At 44.2% G+C, this 18,660-nt stretch overlaps 1 protein-coding gene across 1 annotated transcript; it reads right to left on the bottom strand.

Moving 5' to 3' along the window:
• Positions 1-1,343: 1,343 nt before the first annotated feature.
• SMARCE1 (SWI/SNF related, matrix associated, actin dependent regulator of chromatin, subfamily e, member 1) lies at positions 1,344-16,924 on the bottom strand. Its single transcript, XM_059869135.1, has 11 exons — positions 16,821-16,924; positions 16,019-16,069; positions 15,462-15,505; positions 12,467-12,571; positions 10,134-10,214; positions 8,897-9,028; positions 7,224-7,395; positions 5,426-5,598; positions 4,329-4,430; positions 3,587-3,797; positions 1,344-2,874 (listed from the first exon to the last, which is right to left on the bottom strand). The coding sequence occupies exons 2-11, from the start codon at positions 16,023-16,025 to the stop codon at positions 2,663-2,665; spliced, it is 1,239 nt and encodes a 412-aa protein (XP_059725118.1). The 5' UTR covers positions 16,026-16,069; positions 16,821-16,924; the 3' UTR covers positions 1,344-2,662.
• Between the last annotated feature and the right edge of the window lie 1,736 nt (positions 16,925-18,660).

Here is an 18,660-nt window from a genome sequence, read left to right as displayed (position 1 = left end):
GGAGGCCTGGGCTCTGGGCTCACTTTACCTGGTGAATCATTTCTGAACAACCTCACAAGGTGCCTGGTTCATATTTTAACATCTAAATCCCTTTCAAAACTTACCCTTTGGGCCTGCTTTTTGCTAGGTACCCGTTACTGTGTACCAGCTTTGTAGGTTAGAAGGTTTTTGAGGTGATAAAATCTAATAATTACATAAATGCAAAAAAAAAAACAAACCAAAACCCAACAAACCCCCAAACCAACAAGAAAACTTTGAGATCAGTTCTTTTTTTAACCCAGGCTTCTTAATAACTTTTACTGAGTGTGTTTTTGTGGTGAGATAAAAGCATTTTTTTGACAACAACCCAACACAGACGAGAACCTTTGCCTGCAGAGCAAACCAGAAGCAGCACCATGGTGATGTCAGAGGTCACAATGCCTGAGTCAGACTTGAAAACCCCTGGTTTTTCTTGAAGAGAAAAACAAACCAAAGAAAACAACTCCCTCGCATGATACAAGGCTTGGATTTGCTTTTTTGCTTCGGTCCCCTGGGGGTGTGAGGGACTCACCAGCTCTCAGCACCCCATGGGGGATGGCTGCACCTCAGACCCCCAGCCTGCACCCACCTCCTGCCAGACAGGGCACCCAGGAAACAGCAGGTCCAGCAGCAAAGCATGAGGGCTCTTCCTCATGGGAGGAAGGATTCCTGGCCCTGCTGGGGACCTGCAGGTGGCCACAGGGTCTGTCAAGAACATCCCACTGAGGACCTGTAGAACACAGGGCTCACCAGGAGCTCCAGGTTGCTCTGAGGAAGGGCTGCTGCAGGAGCCAGGTTTCTCCCAAGGCCTGTCCCTCTCCTTTGCTGGGTCCCTGATGCTCCTGTCCCTTGCAGGCACCTCTGCCAGGCCCCCTAGGGCTGGTCAGTGCTCCAATGCTGCCCATGGGCATTCCTTCACGTTCTCATGTGCTTGGACAAGTTATTTCACTCGTGAAGACAACACCCACTCCTTCACATCCACACCCTGAGCTGCACACACCCGTCTTTGCCAATAATTAGTTATTTACATACACCTCGAGAATTTGGAGCAGATGAAAAGCATCCCCGGCCTACAGAAGCCAGGGCTGCTGCAGATAAAAGCTGTTGCACAACAAGGGTTTGCAGCAGCTCAGGTGTGGAACCCCACCTGGGCCCCACAGGGTTGGGGGAGGGAGGGGGGCTCCAGTCCAGCCAGCAGCTGGTACTTTGTAAGAAACAAAAGCCTGTGTGCTTATTTTCCTCTGGCTTCAGATGGAGAACAGCTGATGAAAGATGTGAACCAAACACTGGAACTACCTTAAAAGACAAGAACAGACCACTGTGAGTTTAAAAAAAACCAAACATGTTGGATTTTATTATTTTTAGACCATTAAAAAAAAAAGGATTTAAAAAACACCATCTGATAGACCCAGTGCTCTGCAAATACACATCAGTTCATTGAAACATTACGTGTTCCCTCAGTTGTTAAGTCAAGAAGTGGCCCATGGCTTTTGCCACAATTCAGTGTATTTATTTGTGGGGTTTTGCTTATATAGGACAAATTATGGCCTTTTCAGTACATTTGTAGAGTCTCCAGAGGTTCTGAAAGCTCATGACAAGCAAAACTACTATTTTTTACCATTTGTGCCATGTCAGTGACTGTCTGCTCAGAGAACATGTGCGTGTCTGAATGCTCTCCTGCTCTGTTCTGTGCCAGGGTTCTGGCTGAGGCCACACCAGGGTCTCTTGGTAGCAAATAAAGGAGTTAACTGGGAAAGAAAAGCAAAGGCTAGTTGAAAAGAATCCTGCACCACAGAAAAAAAATCCCTCATGATGTGTCATTTCCTGCAAGACTACACTGAGCCCTTTGGAACTGGATCTCCTGACATGCCACACACAGACCATGAGCAAGTTTCCATCACAGCAGAGCAGCTACTCTAGAAAAACAAGTTACACCAAAAACCCCCAAAACCCCAGACTTTCAGACTCACTCTGGAGCTGCTCCTGAGGACTGAGAGCTTTCTTTAAAAGCATGGACTGCAGCAGAAATTGCCCTTGTTGACATGCAGCACAGTAGTTGTGGGACACAGGGGACTTTGGAGCTGTTAGATAAGGAGAGGCTCCAGGGGACACCCTGGGCAGGCATCAGGTCTTTGCTCCATAGTAAGAAGAAGTCTGAATGCTTCATCCACATTCCAGCCTCTCCAGAAAGCCAGTGCCCCTGCCAGGAGCAGGTCCCTTGTGCAGTCAGGCCACGACTGCAGCACAGGTGAGACACCTGTGCCACAAAGGGGCAGGAAGGGCCTTTGGGGAAAAGTGCCAGTGTGTCCACGGCACTGGAAGAAAGGAAGGAGGCCTGATTTCTCATACAGAAACCAAAATCAGTGGTTTCTAGTCTTTCTAGGGAAGAAATACAAGTGATACAAGCACCTCTCCAGACTGTAACAGCTGTGTTTAGACACATGAGGTTCCTTTTCTGCCTGCTGCAGGACACCCTGTACCTCTACAGGCCCCTTCACCTTGCTACGCTGATAACCTGGCGTGTCACTAAGCCCTGGCATTCTTTGGAGACAAGTGACAGAGGCAGGGAAGGTACAACAGCCGCAGAGCACGCTCTGAAATCAAACAGTACTTCATTACAGAGACACAGGAACTGAGCCACTGGTTACTCTTTCTTCTCGCCCTCCTCGGCAATGGGGTCTGCGGGCGGCTCCTCCACGGTGGCGCTGTTGCTCTCCGAGCCGGTGTTGCTGTCGCTGGTTCCCTCCTCAGCTGTGCTGTCCACCCCTTCCTGCCCACTCTCCTTGTCCTCTGGGGTGGAGGTTCCTTCTTCACCGTTCTGCTGGTTGTCTGTGCTCTCTTCCGGGTGAGGCTCTTCTGCAAAAATGTATTTCTAAGTGTCATTGACATGCCAATATTTATTTAGATTGTGCAATTAGGATTAAGGAAGAAACAGAAGCTATAATAAATCCGAGTATTCCATAGCAGTCACTTAGAACATGCAGGGACAGGCAGAACTCAGGGATCTTTCAGTGCTGAGGACATAAATGGTCCTGCCACAGCATCCTGATAACAGCCACAGCTGCCTGACCTCAGAATTCCAGCCATAAGAAAGCCATGCTCCTTGTTAAAGCAGAAGCACTGGAATTCAAACTCCTTGGTCCCTCTTTCCTTACACTCCTGCTGATGCAGCAGTGACTCACTGATGCACTAGTCACTGGGACTCCTGAACCAGCAGTATTTCTTATTGCCACTGTCCAGAGCACAAAACAGCTGGAAAATTTGCCTGAGTGCTGCACAGGAAGCATTGCTGTTGCATCATCCTGGCTGGACACTGACACTGGGACAAGGAAACACTCCCAGTTAACCAAAGTTTAACTTCAGGTTTACTATTTTTTCCCCTGGGTACATCACACACAAAGCATGACATGGGGCTCTGTGGGATCTTATCCTCTCCTCTTTTAAAAACGAGTAATTTAATGAGAAGCAAGCAAATGCCTGTGTTCACCAATACACAGCGAACTGCTCTCCTCAGAGATCCTTTAATGTTGATCCTTGAAGGATTCTGTAGATGTTCAGATGCAGTTACCTGTCTCCATTGGAGTGCTCTCCTCTTCCTTCTTCTCCTCCCCCTTGCTAGCTGCCTGCTCCTCCTCAGCTGCCAGGCTGTTCTGACTGCGCTCAGCTTGCTCAGCTGCTTCCTTTTCCCTTTCCTCCTGTCTCTTGCGAGCCTGTTCCTCAGCTTGAGCAATTTCAGCTGCAATTTTTTCCATATCCACTTCCACCTTCAAACTGCATAACTAGCAATTAAAACCAAAACAAAACAAAGGAAAACTTTAGCTCTTTTACTACCTCAGTTACCCTGAGAAAAAAAATAATCAGTAAACCCCAATGATGAGTTCATTATTTCTACACAGAGCACAGTACTTTTGATTTTACAAAGTTTATATTGAAAGTAACTAGGGAGAGAGATACAGGCATATTAAGAAAAAAAAAGGGAGAGGGAATAAATAAACAACCTAAAACTTGTTATTTGAGAGCAGCCAAGTAGAGCAGTGTGCCCTCCACAGTGGCTTCAGGCCACCTTCCTCCAGCTGCTCTGAGCGAATTCACCCAGCCCAGCCTGGAGGCACTCCTAAACTGTACTGGCCCAATGTGCCCCTAAAGGTCACTGAAGGAGCAGGAAATCATTTCCTGTGCTTTTTACCACCCACACCAGGGCACTGCCCCAGCAGCTGGGCAATTGCTCAGAACTGTACAGAGAACTGAAGCACTTGTAGCACTGTGGAACCAGCAGTTTCCTCAGAGTAAGTGAGAAAAATGAGCTGTACCCTTTTAAGCTCGTTGTTGAAAGAGTCTGTGCTTTCCAAAAACTTCCTCTTCTTTTCCTGGTGACGCTCCTCAATTTGCAGCAGCTCAGCTTCGAGCTTACGCTGGAAGTGAAACAAACAGCAAGAACCTCACTGTGCAGTCACCTAAAAACTGGGCAAAAGTACAGCTAAGCATACAAATTTTCATATGGGTTTATTTTTAAATATTGGTCTAATACGTAAACATTCTTCTGCCTGCCTCTGATACCCATTACCTCAGAAGTTCATAGTGAAAAGTAGGAACAGTACGTGGGTCTGTGCAGCAGTATATTGTAAATGAAGCATTGTCTACCTGAGGTGAAGCTTCCAGCATCAAATCTGCACTTGTTCTTTCCTATTTGCACCCCCAGGTCTGTGTACACATATCCCACAGGTCTGTACATACATAGCTCACAGGTATAGACACACTCTCCACATCAATTACAGTCTCTAACACAGAAAGACAATTCACAGGAAAGAAGGACAACCACCCCCTCCCCCCTCTAAAACTTCTGTAATTAAAAAAAAACCCAGCAAATCTCTATCTAATTCTGGTCTTGCTTCACCCCTACACACATTGATGACCATGCTGAAACGGTTCTTTTGGTAACATGAGTGTTTGGAAAACACAGGCACGTGCTCAAAGCTGGGTGAAACATGAAAGTATGACTTCACCATATATTTTGTATAAATTTAACTGTCAGTGAAAAAACGTTAGAATAGGGACAATTTACTTCAAAAAAAGAATCATTACAAACGATGAGTTGTCGGGTACCCGAAATCCCAACTCTATCAGTACTTATTAACCAGCAGACTTTAAAGACTTCATACAGGAGGTTGTGTGTAATAATGAAGAACTGTGGAACTAACACTTAGGACAAAACACAAAGAACAAAACAGCACAGAAGGTGAAGTCCCATGTTCTTTAGCCCCCAAGAAATCCCAGGGATTAGCTCCTGGAGTACACAGAACACTGACACCCAGCAAGAACGGTCATGCAGGCAATCGAATGATCCAAAGACCTGGAGTCCAGCCCAACCCCATCACGTTTTAGCTGCATCTGCATCCTTTCTTTTTACCTGATGAACCATCAAGGACTGAACCTGGCGTTTCAGGACTTGCATTCTGGCTGTGGTGACCACGGAGCGGACGTCGGGCACCACGCTCTCGCTCAGGATCTCGCTGATGAGCCGGTGATTCCTCTGGAACCGCGCCGTGGCCGTGTGCTTCATGGAGAACCCATCGTCGTAATCTGCAACAGCAGGTGGAGGGGGAACTGCTTTGATCCCACAAAATGAGAGCTGAGTGTAATGATTCTGTACCCACATTACCACTCACAAAAAACCAAATATGAGCCCTAACAGCAGTAGTTGTCATGTCACAAAGTTCACAGTAACACACGCAGCATCAGGGAATTTCAAAATGAGACCAAGGGTGGCCAGGGCAGCATTTACCTGGCACAGCTCTAACAGCTGATTTCACATGCATTTCCCACAGCTGAAATTGGGACTGACCTAGTTATTCATTCGGTTGCTTTCCACACTTCCACAGTAAGAGGGACTATTAATACACCAAATAAAAGACCCATTCCTGATTAATCATGTTTCCAGAACAAAATGCCACCAGGATAGTGACTCCTCTATAAATAACCTTTGCAGCACAGATCAAAACCACTTATTTTTTTAAAACACTGAGGACTGAAAGCATGAAGCAGGGAGACACATTTACTCATCACTGAAAATTCAGTCATATATTAGGAGAATTTGATTATTTATTAGTAAGTGCATTTCTTTAAAGAGAAACCAGTTAAACAACAAGTATGAATTATCTCCCAGAACAATGCCACGTAGAAAAGTCCAGATGTCTAATTTTGTCTTACATAAAGCATTCCTACTGGAGATGACTATCCCAGCTATTCACAGAAACCTTAAGAAGCTGAAGACCATGCCAGGAGATACTACCAAAGAAGAGAACTAGTAAAATGAAAGTTTATTTCCAAGTGTTATATTGTATCTCATTTAGGTATCTGATTAAACAAAGCAAAAAAAGAGGTAATGGCTGGTTCTGCCCAAGTCTACTTTGTACATACAGGTAGCACAGAACAGAATCTCAAGTCCCCAGGTTCCAGTTATTCCGGCATGAAATGTATTTACATAAATGTTGCAATTACCTCACACGGGGGAAAGTGCTGTTTGCTATGAGATTTATCTCAGGGGTGTGCTTTCACAAGGGGGAAAGAAAAAAAGGGTGTAACTGAGCACATTTTTCACCCTCAGGTTTCAACAAGTATTTGGTGATGCATTTAAAAGCAGCCATGAGGTGTGTGAGGCTGACTTTTCCCACTGGGTGGGGTGCATTTCCTTGCAGTCAAATAAACTTTCAGAATTTTCTCATCAACTTGTCAGCAGCAAGGGCACCTCACTCGCCAAACAATCTCAAATGACAGTTGTTGAACACATTCAAAGTTCAGGTGCTCTTAATCACAGCAGAACTCTGCCTGTCAGATTTATGTGCTTCTGGTAATAAAGCACAACATTCCATCCAAGCTGGATTAAATCAGGCATCTAAGCCTTTTCTAAAGCATGTGCTAAAGCCATTATGGAGCAGTAAGCAGACTGATTTGGTTTGAACTATTGAGCATTACTTCACACTTAATTAAGAAGGGCTGGAATAACTTTTGCCACGGGTGCCACCTTACTTTTGGGAACAAAGCCAGCTGTATGGAATAAAACGTGGTAATGAAAACTGGCACGAAAGCACCAAAGCAGAAACGAAGCCACGTGAAGCCCTGCAGAAGGTGCACATGGGTGGTTTTCTGTATCTCCACGGCCTGTCCTGCCATGAGTGTCCCACTGGGGGTGCACACAAGCTCCTTACCATCGGGATCCTCTGCGGGCTGGATGCTCATGTAGGGCTCCCCCTTCTCCATGCGCGACTGCCGCTGCCGGCTCTCCTCTTCCAGCGCCGCCTCGGCGCGGCTCTTGGCGTTGATGTAGGCCAGGTAGGCAGGGGAGTTGTGGTAGGCCTTCATGGACTCGTTGTACTCGATCTGCAAGGTGACCAACACGGTTTGATTGCACCACTGGGTGATTCCCACCTGGCCACAACTGCGCTCTGTGTAACGCACAGTGCGGTTACACAGACAAAGCTGAATCTGCATCGTCTGGCTGAGATACAATTGATCAGATTATCTCAGTCTTTCTTTTTTACAAATTAGAACTTCTATAGTCATTTGTGTTTTAAAAACACAGCTGGTTCTTAGGTCCTTTTAGTATTATGATAGCTTTGTTTTCTGAGATTTCAAATTCAAACGCCTCAGAACATTTAAGACCAAGTTCTGGTGAGATGAAGTTACAAACACAAAATATTCTCAGTAATTCTCTGGAGTTCTAACTAAATCTGTGATTCTGACTTCTTCTCTTTCCTTATGAAAGTATTTCATGAACCACTTTCCAAAATCATTTAAGATTTGTCCATCCTTTGACCCATCCCTGCTCTGGGATGGCACAGAAAGCTGCAGCCAGACTCCTGTCTCCTCCTGGCAGCCGGACAGCAGCACTATTTTCACTTTCCTTGAAATACCTTTTCTCTTTGAATTGCTTTCTTTAATCTCATTTTTAAGATTTTGTACAGTGATTTGAGATATTTCCAATGAGAAAATGTATATAACCTATGATATTGTTAAAGGTACCTAAAATGCTTGCTTGTTTATGATCAGGACCAGAATCCTTCTGCCTTGGCACAACAGAAACCAGCTGGCCCCTGCCCCAAGGAGCTTACAATCTAAACATCATTACCAAGGTAAAAATAGAATTCCTGGATTTTTTTTTCTCAGCTAAGAGCACTGAGTTTTGCAGTACTTCTCTATTGCCTTGGAATAAAACCAGCTGAGATTTGACCAGGTAGCCAGAGCCTCAGGTGCCTGCCAGGTGTAAGCACAACACATCAGCTGGACAATTCTCCCTTTGTGCCTCAGAATCACAAGAACAGTCTTGTACAGGTGCTCAACACTTACCAACCTAGACACGAGGCAGCTGTCATCTCTTGTCATTAAGATCAATAAAACCAAAACAAAAGCACAAGAAAACCCTACAAGTGGTAGCATTTTCTATTAAGAAACAAAACATTAATGCCACAGCGTGGAGTTCCACCAGGAAAACCAGACCCCACGTGACTGGAAGTCTCTTAGGAACATGTTCATGACAACAGCAGTAGTTGCAGAGCACCAGTTTTGAAAGAGGATTTTGGTGTTGAGACAATCTTTTCAATACTGATGTTGTACAATCAAATCCATTCATTACACAGTTAAAATCGACACTCAATTATAAATACTTCATTTTGAATTAGGTCTAAAAACTGACCAGTCACAGTTGATGCACAGTTATTTAAAAAAATCTAAGAGACGTGTCAGGACAAACTTCCATTTAAGTTACATACAGGGCTCTCGTGAATGCCTCAAACACCCCTGCATGGGGAAGATGAATTTTTCTTCTCAGACCAGTTCCTAGAAGAATCAGCTGTAATAAACATCCCAGATTTCTTCCATTTACCTTTTCAGCTTCATATTCATTCAAATACTCTTGCTTCTCTTCATCAGTGAGATCTCGCCACATTCCTCCAATAATCTTGCCAATTTCCCATAACTTCAAATCGGGATTGGACGCCTTCACTTGGTCCCAGACCTTAACAGAAACAGCTGGAGCTTTACTAATGATATCTAAATACTTCCAAATTAAACATTTTATATTGTCATCTCAGTGTTCTTTCTGGAATCACCATGAAAAACAGGATAAAGTTAGGAATGAGTCTGGCTAAACTATCTGGATTATTTTCTGGGGCAGGAAGTCAGTAGGAAGCCAGCTACTGAACCAGGCAATTGCTGAGTGGCTTTGGTCTCATGGGAATATTGCCTTTAACCCTCTCAATTCTCTTCTTAAATGAACATCGCTGCATCTCGGGGAAAAAAATGCTACTGAGTAAACACATCCAGCAGTAGATTATGACAAAGAGACTGAGCTTTTCAGATCAGAATGTAACATTTCACAATATTTCAGTCTTGCTGATCAATCTGAGTTCCAACAAGTTCTGACTCCACCAAAAAGGTTTCTAACTTTATAGGGAAAAAAAAGGAGAGCTGCCAGTGTAATTTCTTGCTGCGCCACTTGACTTTTTTTTTTTTTTTTGTGTGTGTGTTGATGTTTTTTGGCCTAAGACAGACATGCTGGTAAAGATACTTTACCAGAAGTGGAAGAAATTCCTTCTGGCTCACCTGCTTCAGCCAGGCTGCCATGCCCTCCCCATGCCCCATCAGATTCCAGACTCCACAAGAGTCTCTCTCCTACTTTCTGTCAAACAGTTCACAGAATAGCGAAGCAAACGTTGCCACGGGCTAGGGTGGTGAAGGAGAACATGCAAAGTCCACTCATTGCTACTCTTCAGTCCAGCTACAGCACTGCACCAAGCCCAGAAAACGCAAGGAATACTTCCTTTATATAAAAAAGTTCTGTCAGTAAGTCACAGGAACTTCTGAATGTGGCGGGGTGGATCCTTGTCAGCAGACAGTGGTAGGATTTAGCATTTTAGCAATTTTCCCCCCAGAAATTGGCAACTGTGTGACCAGACTACTGCTGCCTTTGTTCTGCAGGGCAGACTCTGTACTTTACATCCCCTTAAGAGAGCGCAGGCTGTTAGGAGTCAACGTTTAGAAGCTGAAACTAAGATCATAGCAATTAATTGTTAGCACAAACGAACACTGACTTTATTACTGATGGACACTGTAATACCCACCTTCCGGCTGTACCTCATGTAGGGCATCAGGGGCTTGTCTGGGGGTTTGGGGGGCTTTGGAATGGTAATACCAGAGGAAGCCTATAAAAGAACCGGATAAATCCATTCGTTAATGGGATCGCTGAACAGTTTCTACACGCACTAGTTTTGGAAAACACTTGTGCATTCATACACCCCCACCAAGAGAAGCAAGCAACATCACCAGAAAAATTACCCAGTCTCTAAGTGAACAAGCACTAGCTAGAGCTGGTCCTCACAGAAATAATTTCCAATGTAAGTTTGTTCTTTCCTCTGAAAGTTTACAGAGCAGTAACTAGATAAATCCTCAAAAGGGCTCCATGTTCTTAAAACTGAACTACATAGCTTAGGAACTGACATGGAAACACTAATCTCAGCAGGATGTTTTTTCTCACTTCTGATGACTAATTTATTTTATCTGTTTTGACAAATTTAATGTGGCTATTATACAGGTTTAAGAAAATATGAAGAACGCTTAAAAACATTAAGTTAGAGACATTATCCAGTAATTTTAGTAATTATTTCTCTGTAAAATTTGTCAGTGGTAATTTGGAGCCAATTAACAGACTCCTTATGAAAAGAAAACAACTCTAAGCAGCTAAAAGGTAAATATCTGCTCTACTTGTAGCCAAGCTCTAATGAATTGTCCCAACTAGCCTGGAACATGCTCCTGTGCTCTGTCTTCCAGACACAGTGCTGGCACCACACAAAAAGTCACTGAGCTTTAATACTGCTGCTGGAAAGCTGCTGGGTCTCCTTGCATCCCTTCAACCCACAGACCATCTGACAGGGCTTGCTCCTAAAGCAGTGCAATGACATAACAGCCCCTCTCAACGGCAGGGTCTGAAACCCTCCACTCTTCCAGCACTTCCACGTGCCAGGAGTTCTATTAAGTGGGAGTATTTACATGAAAATATAAAGCAGGTTCAAGATCTTTCAGAGCTGTGGCCTGTAGATCAATATTTGGGTGTAGCCCAGAAGGCTCACATTCAATACTGTTTTCCTCCTGATAGTTTTTTTTTGTTTGTTTGCTGAATTTATGGAGCTCTATGAACAATGCATACAGAACTGTGTATAAATAATGTGCATGAGGTATATGCATTACCAAAATGTATACATAGATACACATACAGATGGGTTGGAAAAACATTAACGGAAACTGTTTAATGCTTTTAAATTAAGAGGGGTTTAAAGACACCATCCATATACTGGGATATGCATGGCAGAGCAGGCTGTGTATGCTTGTGACATACAGAAACAATGGAAGTTCTCAGACAAAACCTGACTTAAGTCTTGTATAAGGAAAGTATCCGTTTGAACAGTCAATTCCAGCTTGTAGGGGAAGGTCCCTTCTGTAAATGCTTCAAAAAATTGGATGAACTTCATATATGAAGTTTGAAAGAAGGTTTCTATGAGAGGCATAAAAAAGACTACAGTTTTTAAAAAGCACCATGGTATTTGGTCCTTGAGAAATCTTTGTATCACCTTCCAAACTGATCAGAAGTTTTGAGGTACAAAGTTCTACATGGAAAAACCTTAAAGTTGTGAGATATTGAAGAAAATATCAGGGATTTAGTCTGTTTCTGTTGTGTTATCAAAGTGTTATATTTCCACCGTCTATTTTTGTTTCCTAGCTGCATACAATGCTAGGACTTGATTCATGTTTGAAAGAAGCTGTCACCTCCCTCATCACTTGTCTCCATCTCACTTTGTTTACTCCATGAAAAATGAATGTAACATCCATTTCCCACACACTGACACATATACAAGCTGAAAGGATTCTATTTTATTATCAACATCACACTTTTGTTGAAAAAATAATGACTGAACTTGGGACTGTGCAGTTATTACCAGACTAAGACTACAGAGAAAAATAAAGGGCTGTACCTCTTGCATGGCTCAACAGGATGATGCAACGATTATCAACGATCTCCAGCTTGCAAAATGTTCTTCCTTATTTTTGTACCAATGAACCTCAGCAAAAAGAGCAGTTCCCTCCCTCCAAAAATTCATACCCAGCTACAGAAGCTTTTCCTATGCACGCAGTGGTCATTGAAGACCAAAGTCTGTCTTTTTGGATGTCTGCACCATATACCATTACCAGTTTTCCCTGTTGAGTAAAAACCCATTTTCCTGCAAAAGGTTTCAGAGTGAAGGGGAAGGGGGGAAGGTGAGGAATAAGAATCAGAAGTTGTTTTTGTTTTTTTTTTTTATAAAGAAGTGGCAGCAGCCAAGACTCCGAAGAACCTAACCCTAAAGCCATTTCTGGTCAGCTCCTGGTGTTTGCTGGAGGATGTAATAGTTGATTCTCCTACCGTGACCCGGCTGTTGGTGCCCGGGTTCCCTCCCAGCCTGTAGTTGTTGTAGGCCAGATGGCTGTATGGATTGTATCCCACAAACCCTGGGGTGCTGGGCATTTGCTGATGGAAACAAATGAGACAAAAACACGAATGAGAAATGAGCTCAAACGAGGAGAACACAGAAATGAAAATGAACTGCAATATGGCATGCAAAAGCAACCAGAATTCAAACAAGCAATGAGGTGTAGCAGTTGGTGTCTTCCCAACACACACAACTTACTCCAGTATAAACCTAGTAAGGAAACAGGACTTTTAAGCAAATGTGTCACTACAAATTTCTGCCTGAAAATTGGTGATTTTATGTCTATTAACTGTGTAACTCATTTAAACAATACTCTGTAAATTCAGGTCACAGCTAATAAGAGTTTTCCAACATAAGCCACCAAGGAATTCAGAAGACTCTTGTTTCCCAAGGGTGAAAGTTGGGCAACACAGCACCCAGTGATGGGGCAGAAATCTCCAGTACACACATTTCTTACACCGATGAAAATCCCTGCCTGTTTTTCTTCCCAGAATTCTGCCTTCCCAACAAATAGATCAGGGGAGGAAATCTCTCAAAGCACCATTTGTGCTCCACGGCCAGTGGCTGAAGACAAGTCCCAGAGACATCCCTCTGTTACAAGGCAGGCTGTAGACTGACAGAGCTGAGGAACTCTAAATCTGCAGTAAGACCTGTAAGTTAAAAACTTTAAGCTAGTCTGAACAGATCACCGAATCCAAGATAATTCAGCAGTTAACCAAAACATCTTCATTAATTCATGAAAGTGGGTTGATTTGTTCTCACCTCAGTCACGCAGAAAAAAAAAAATCTTGTTTCTTTGCATTCCCTTCTCACTTAGCAATGGACACTCAAGTTTTATCAGGTTCCCTGTATTCCCCTCCTCAAATAAATTAATTTTTTCCATTATTCCCCCCTTTCCCAGTCAGATTTTGTTGGAAAAAAACCCCAACTATTTAATGGTAATTGTGATAAAGTCCTGACTGTGGTGGTTCTATGATTCCATGGGGATTCACAAGAGCCTGGAGTATTTCTGGACATTTAAATGTCATTCCCATAGTGTCCCACTCTCCAGCAGCCCTAATAAAACATTGCAAGAAGTCTTTCACAGGGACGTGATGACTGGACCTGTTCCAGATTACAGTTATAAAAATTTAACAGGTAGGTTCAGGACTCTAAGAATCAAAGTATGACATGTACAAACACTGAATAGAAGTGTTTTAGAAGCTGACTAAAGTAACTAGGAAGGTTTCAAGTCAATGCAGACACACTGCAAGAGTTTATTTCTAAACACACAAGTGCAGAGGAAAATTATCCTTTAACAGTCAGTCTTCAACAGAGATTTTATTGCCAAGCTTTTCAACTCAGTCACAGCAGCTGATGTGCTCATCTGTATGCCTGGCTCATGACATACACATTCACTACTTCATAAGGCACTGTTTTAGTACAGTTTTTTGTATTACCATAACAACAGGCTTTGAATATGTTGAACTACACTTCTTCAATAAAACCAGGTGACAATTGTAATCTCCGTCTGCTTAATTCTTTATTTCTGCAAGACAGGATTTAAATGTTACCAGGAACTACCTTGCATCACATGGAGAATTTTTATTTCAGGTACAGTACTGCAGTTTTGAGAATTACTGGGATTTTGTTGACTGCAGCACCTGGAACTGGCTGTGGAAGAACAAGCAAGGTTATTTGGCTACTTTGTGACTTGCATTAACAGAGCACAGACCATCACCTGAAGGACTGTATAAAATATAATACCAAATAAAAGATGCTTGTAAAACAGGCCATGCATGCCACTGGCTGCAGTCCTGGCATGTGCCTCATGTATCCTTCTGAAGGACTGTACCACATCAACATGAACCATTAAACACCTGTATCCATGCTATATCCCAAAGGAATCACGTGTATGCACAGCTCTCGATGCAGGAATCCAGTGGTCAGAGTGGATCCATCATGTTCCTTCTAACAGATCTATTTTGCTGTGTGCAAAATGAAAACTCTGAGCAAACTATGAAAATCAAGTTTTATTTATGCAAACTTATAAAAACATAACTTGTATTTATGTATTATATAATTTTCAAGCCTCTTCCTGTAAAGTATGGCACAAATCTGAAGGATCACATTCCTTCTAACTCCCATCCTGCAAAGATCAAGGACACACTATTGGGTAAGTTTTCCAATTCACTTTGGTAAAAAAAATTCACTTTAGAATCTTTTCTCAATCCTCTGTACAAAGGATTTGTCCTAAAACCCAAACTATTCACAAATGTGACCAAAGATGTGCATTTACTTTCAAACAGCTCCTGCCCACAGCACACTGGTACTGCAGCACCTCTGTACATCCAGGAATGTCACTGGGCAGGATTCAAAGCTCCTGTTCATGTTTTCCTCAGTGTCAGGTCATGTCACTTTACTAGAAAGTAAAATATTTCCTAAGCCCTAGACTCCAAAATACCAGTGATTTCAAGGAATGCAAGACTGGCATCAGGAGCGTTTCATTATTCTGACCCAATATAACAGGATGTTTCATAATCCTGCATTCCACTCAAATGCAAAAGGAAAAAAAAAAAAAAGTAGCTCAGTACAACTGAAACATGGAAAAATGCCCCATGATTTGGGCACAGGCTGAGCAGGACATTTTACAATCAAATATATCAGTTGATTTTTAACTATTCCAGTACTGCTGCAACCCACTGTGAGTCATTTGAGAAAAGTGACTGCTCACAGAAAACTCAGGGTCTGCGAGATCCAGCCTTAAAGGCAAAATAAGTTTCTTCAGCTTCTCTTTCCCAAACTTCCCAAAGAAGAATCATATTAATTTTAACAATTCATATGACATTAATATTGTGTTTCCCATATAGGACGGTGATGCAACTCCATAATTATTGTCTGGAAAGTTACTAAAGGCTCTGTGTTAATGAGAAAAATCACTATACTTACGGTTGCAGGAGCTGGGGTGGGAGGTGGGGCATAGGATGGCCTTTCTGTTAAGATACAAATGTAAGCACATTTTTTTTTTCCTTGAAAATCTTAATGAATTCTTAAGGCATCTGCTATGGCCAATATTTCTACATGATTTTACAAAACCAAGAAAATTCTACTCTGAAAGACTTTGCGTTTTGCCCCTGAACGGCAAAAAGCAACACTAGAAAAAGAAAAGAAAGAAAAATTGAAATCCCCCCATTACACTTGTCCCAGGCTTTTATTCAAGCACAAGACTGAAGAAAATAAAATTCATTTATATGCACACCAATTACATGGAGGGAAAGCAAAAATGCAGTCCAACAGGATTCAGAAGCTGTGATATGTGGATTTCCTACAAAAACAACATGCCAGGAATCAGCCACAGCAGGATTTAAGGCCAAGAGTTTAGTCACTACACTTGCTAATTTCTTTTAATGCCAGGAATAATGGCATCATCTCACAAACAGATTCTGTGGAACCAGATCTGTAAAACATCAAAGTTAACGAAAGAAAAATCTTGAAAAAAAACTTACTTGACATTTTGACAGTCAAATTTTCAGCCACCTGACATTATATTTGTACTTCTGCAAGACAAAAGAAGATCACGCTAGTAAGTGTTGTGCCTTTCCCCCCACCAGGTATTTGAATCTTTGATTGTTATCGATACCAGCGATTATCAAAGCTTGTCAATTCTGGAATACAGACAAAAGCATTTTCAGAAACCAAGGTGTTATCTCTTTGAAAAATTAATGGACTTTCCAAGGAATCTGGCCTTAAATAGCTGTGCAAGAGCACACAAGTTTAGGTCACGTTCATATGAAAGGGTCTAAATAAATATATTTTGTGCTGTAAGGAATAAAAAGAACATACCCCATTACTTTACACTCACTGTTTCAGAAATCTGATATTAATACAGAAACGATCAAATGATATATTTCCTTTACAGGGTATATAAAACAACCACCGAACCTCATAGCTGCGGTCTGACAGGCAATGCTTAACCTTTTAGCACCGAACCCGGGAACGCGACACACAGCGCTGTAACAAAGCGGTTTCTCGGGCGTTTCTCTTCAAATCACGCCACGGCAGCTGCGACCTCCTTCAGAATCCCTACTCACGACGTGCTCCGGGCCCGCACACGGGGCTGGCTCGGGGAGATCGAGCGGAGCCCGAGTGGGCCCAAGGCGGTCACCGGGGAGGGGTCCCTCGGCCCCACCGCTCCCTCCCCGGGCCCGAGGGCCCTCCCGAGCCCCACAGCGCTGCCGGAGAGGGGCCGGGGCCGGCCGGGGCCACCCGGAGCCCCCCGGTCAGCCCCGCCGGGCCCCCCGGACTTACCCGCTCGGCGCGGCCGCGCTCCCTTTGTTCCCACGGGCCGGGGCGGCGGCGACAGCGCCTGCGCACTCCACTCCGCACTTTCGACACGCCGGCCCCAGCCTGCCTGTGAGTCCCTGCTCACTATGGAGGGGCCTGTTCGGCTGCCCCGCGCCCCACCGAGGGGCCAGGGCCGTCCCCGCACCCTCCGGGACGGCGGAGATTCCAGGGGCCGTGGCGAATCTGCGGGATGCAACCCGTGCGCCGCGCGAGGGGCGGCCCCGCCCGCCATTAGCGGCACGGAGGCGCTGCCTCGCGGGGTGTCCCAGGGGCTCCCGAGGCTCCCCAGACCCGCAGTGCTCAACACCACGCTCGTCCCCTTCCCCCGCACCGGCAACTCCGGTCACGGTTCCCCGAATGCTGGCTGCCGGTGGCGAATCTGCGGCGCAGAACGGGGGCGCAGGGAGGGCCTGCGGACGCTTCGTGCCCGCTGCGCTTTGGCGCCTTTCCCCCTCCCGGACTGCGCGCGGCCCCTCAGGGAGTTTGGCGCCTTTTTCCCCTCACAGGCTGCGCGCGGCCCCTGAGGGGCGCTTGGCGCCTTTTTCCCCTCACGGGCACTGGGCGGTCCCTAAAGCGCCCCGGTCCCCGGGCTGCTGTGAGGCCACGGAAAACGCTGCGGGGTCGTGTCTGAGCCCGAATAATATCCCATAAAAAGCAGCGATGGAGTCAGGTGAACCGTCCGTCAGTGCTGCGGGGTCCTGGTCTGTGCAGAGTGTGGTGCCGAAAGGGCTGCTTGGAATGGCAGCGCTTCCAGAGGCGGTTGAGTGGAGCAGGATGAGCTCTGAGGGCAGCGGGAAGGTGCCGGTGTGTGGGAGAATGTCAGACGAAGGGGATGGCTTTAGAGATGGCTGTGAAGGCAGCGAGATGGACCCCGGGTAATAAATATGATAATATATGATAATTGTTGACTAAATCAGCCTGACCAACTCAAAACACCCTGCTGCTGAAACAGACAGGATTATAAATTACATAGTAGTCTGGGAGCAGTGGAATTGTCCACTATTCCTGGCAGAAATCAGTAAAGTTATCACACATAGGTAAATCCCTCAGAAATACCAAAGAAGGTGAAGGGTATGGCTCTGTGTGTGTGAGGGGGATGGAGAGTTCCAGACCCCAGCATTCAGCTTTAAGACCTTTTTACACTGCAAATTATCAAAGTGACTGAATTAAATATGAAAACTTTGGCAGTGAAACTTGAAATTGAAAGGTTGATGTTGAATGACGTTGAAATGGAATGTTTGGCATTGAAATGCTCTCCCGTGGCCAATAAGATCTATTTCTAGACATTCATGAGGGAGAATTTGGGTGGATGTGAAGGAAAGCCAAGGGGGACGGTACCTGCCTAACCCAAAAGGATGGTAGAAGGTGAAAAGAAGAAAAATTAACTGAACATGCGTTGCTGCAAGTTGGGTCCATTTTCCTTAATGCCTGCAGTTCCACTGACTCAGTTTGTTTTCATGCTTAAATACACTTATTTTTATGAACGAATAAAGAGACAGGAGCTCTGCCCTCATCTGCTTAGATTCTGCTGACTGTACCCACAATGGACATTTGTTACCATGCAGCAGAATAATCTGTGACTTCAATTTGATATTAAAGCAAGAGCTGAAGAGATTCCTCAGCAGCAAAATACGTCACACTAATTCACCAGCTTCACTGGGGCAGGAAAAGGTAAAGAAATGGTGAGAAAATACTTGTAAGAGGTGAAAAGTAACCTGTTTTCTCCCCTGCTTTTGACTAGGTTCCCTCTAGTTTCATACATTCACTTCTGGTTTATTAATAACATGGTTTTGTGGATAGTGTA

The sequence above is a fragment of the Haemorhous mexicanus genome, chromosome 28, assembly GCF_027477595.1.
Source record: "Haemorhous mexicanus isolate bHaeMex1 chromosome 28, bHaeMex1.pri, whole genome shotgun sequence".
NCBI lineage: Eukaryota > Metazoa > Chordata > Aves > Passeriformes > Fringillidae > Haemorhous > Haemorhous mexicanus.
This window is presented reverse-complemented; position numbering and strand designations above follow the sequence as displayed.

Bases quoted from the DNA above. Each gene is read 5' to 3' on its own strand.
- SMARCE1 (XM_059869135.1), bottom strand. The intron at 12,572-15,461 runs GTAAGTATAGTG...TGTTTCCATCAG, and splicing joins CCACCCCAGCTCCTGCAACC to CAAATGCCCAGCACCCCAGG. The intron at 7,396-8,896 runs GTAAATGGAAGA...GTCACCTTGCAG, and splicing joins ATGAATATGAAGCTGAAAAG to ATCGAGTACAACGAGTCCAT.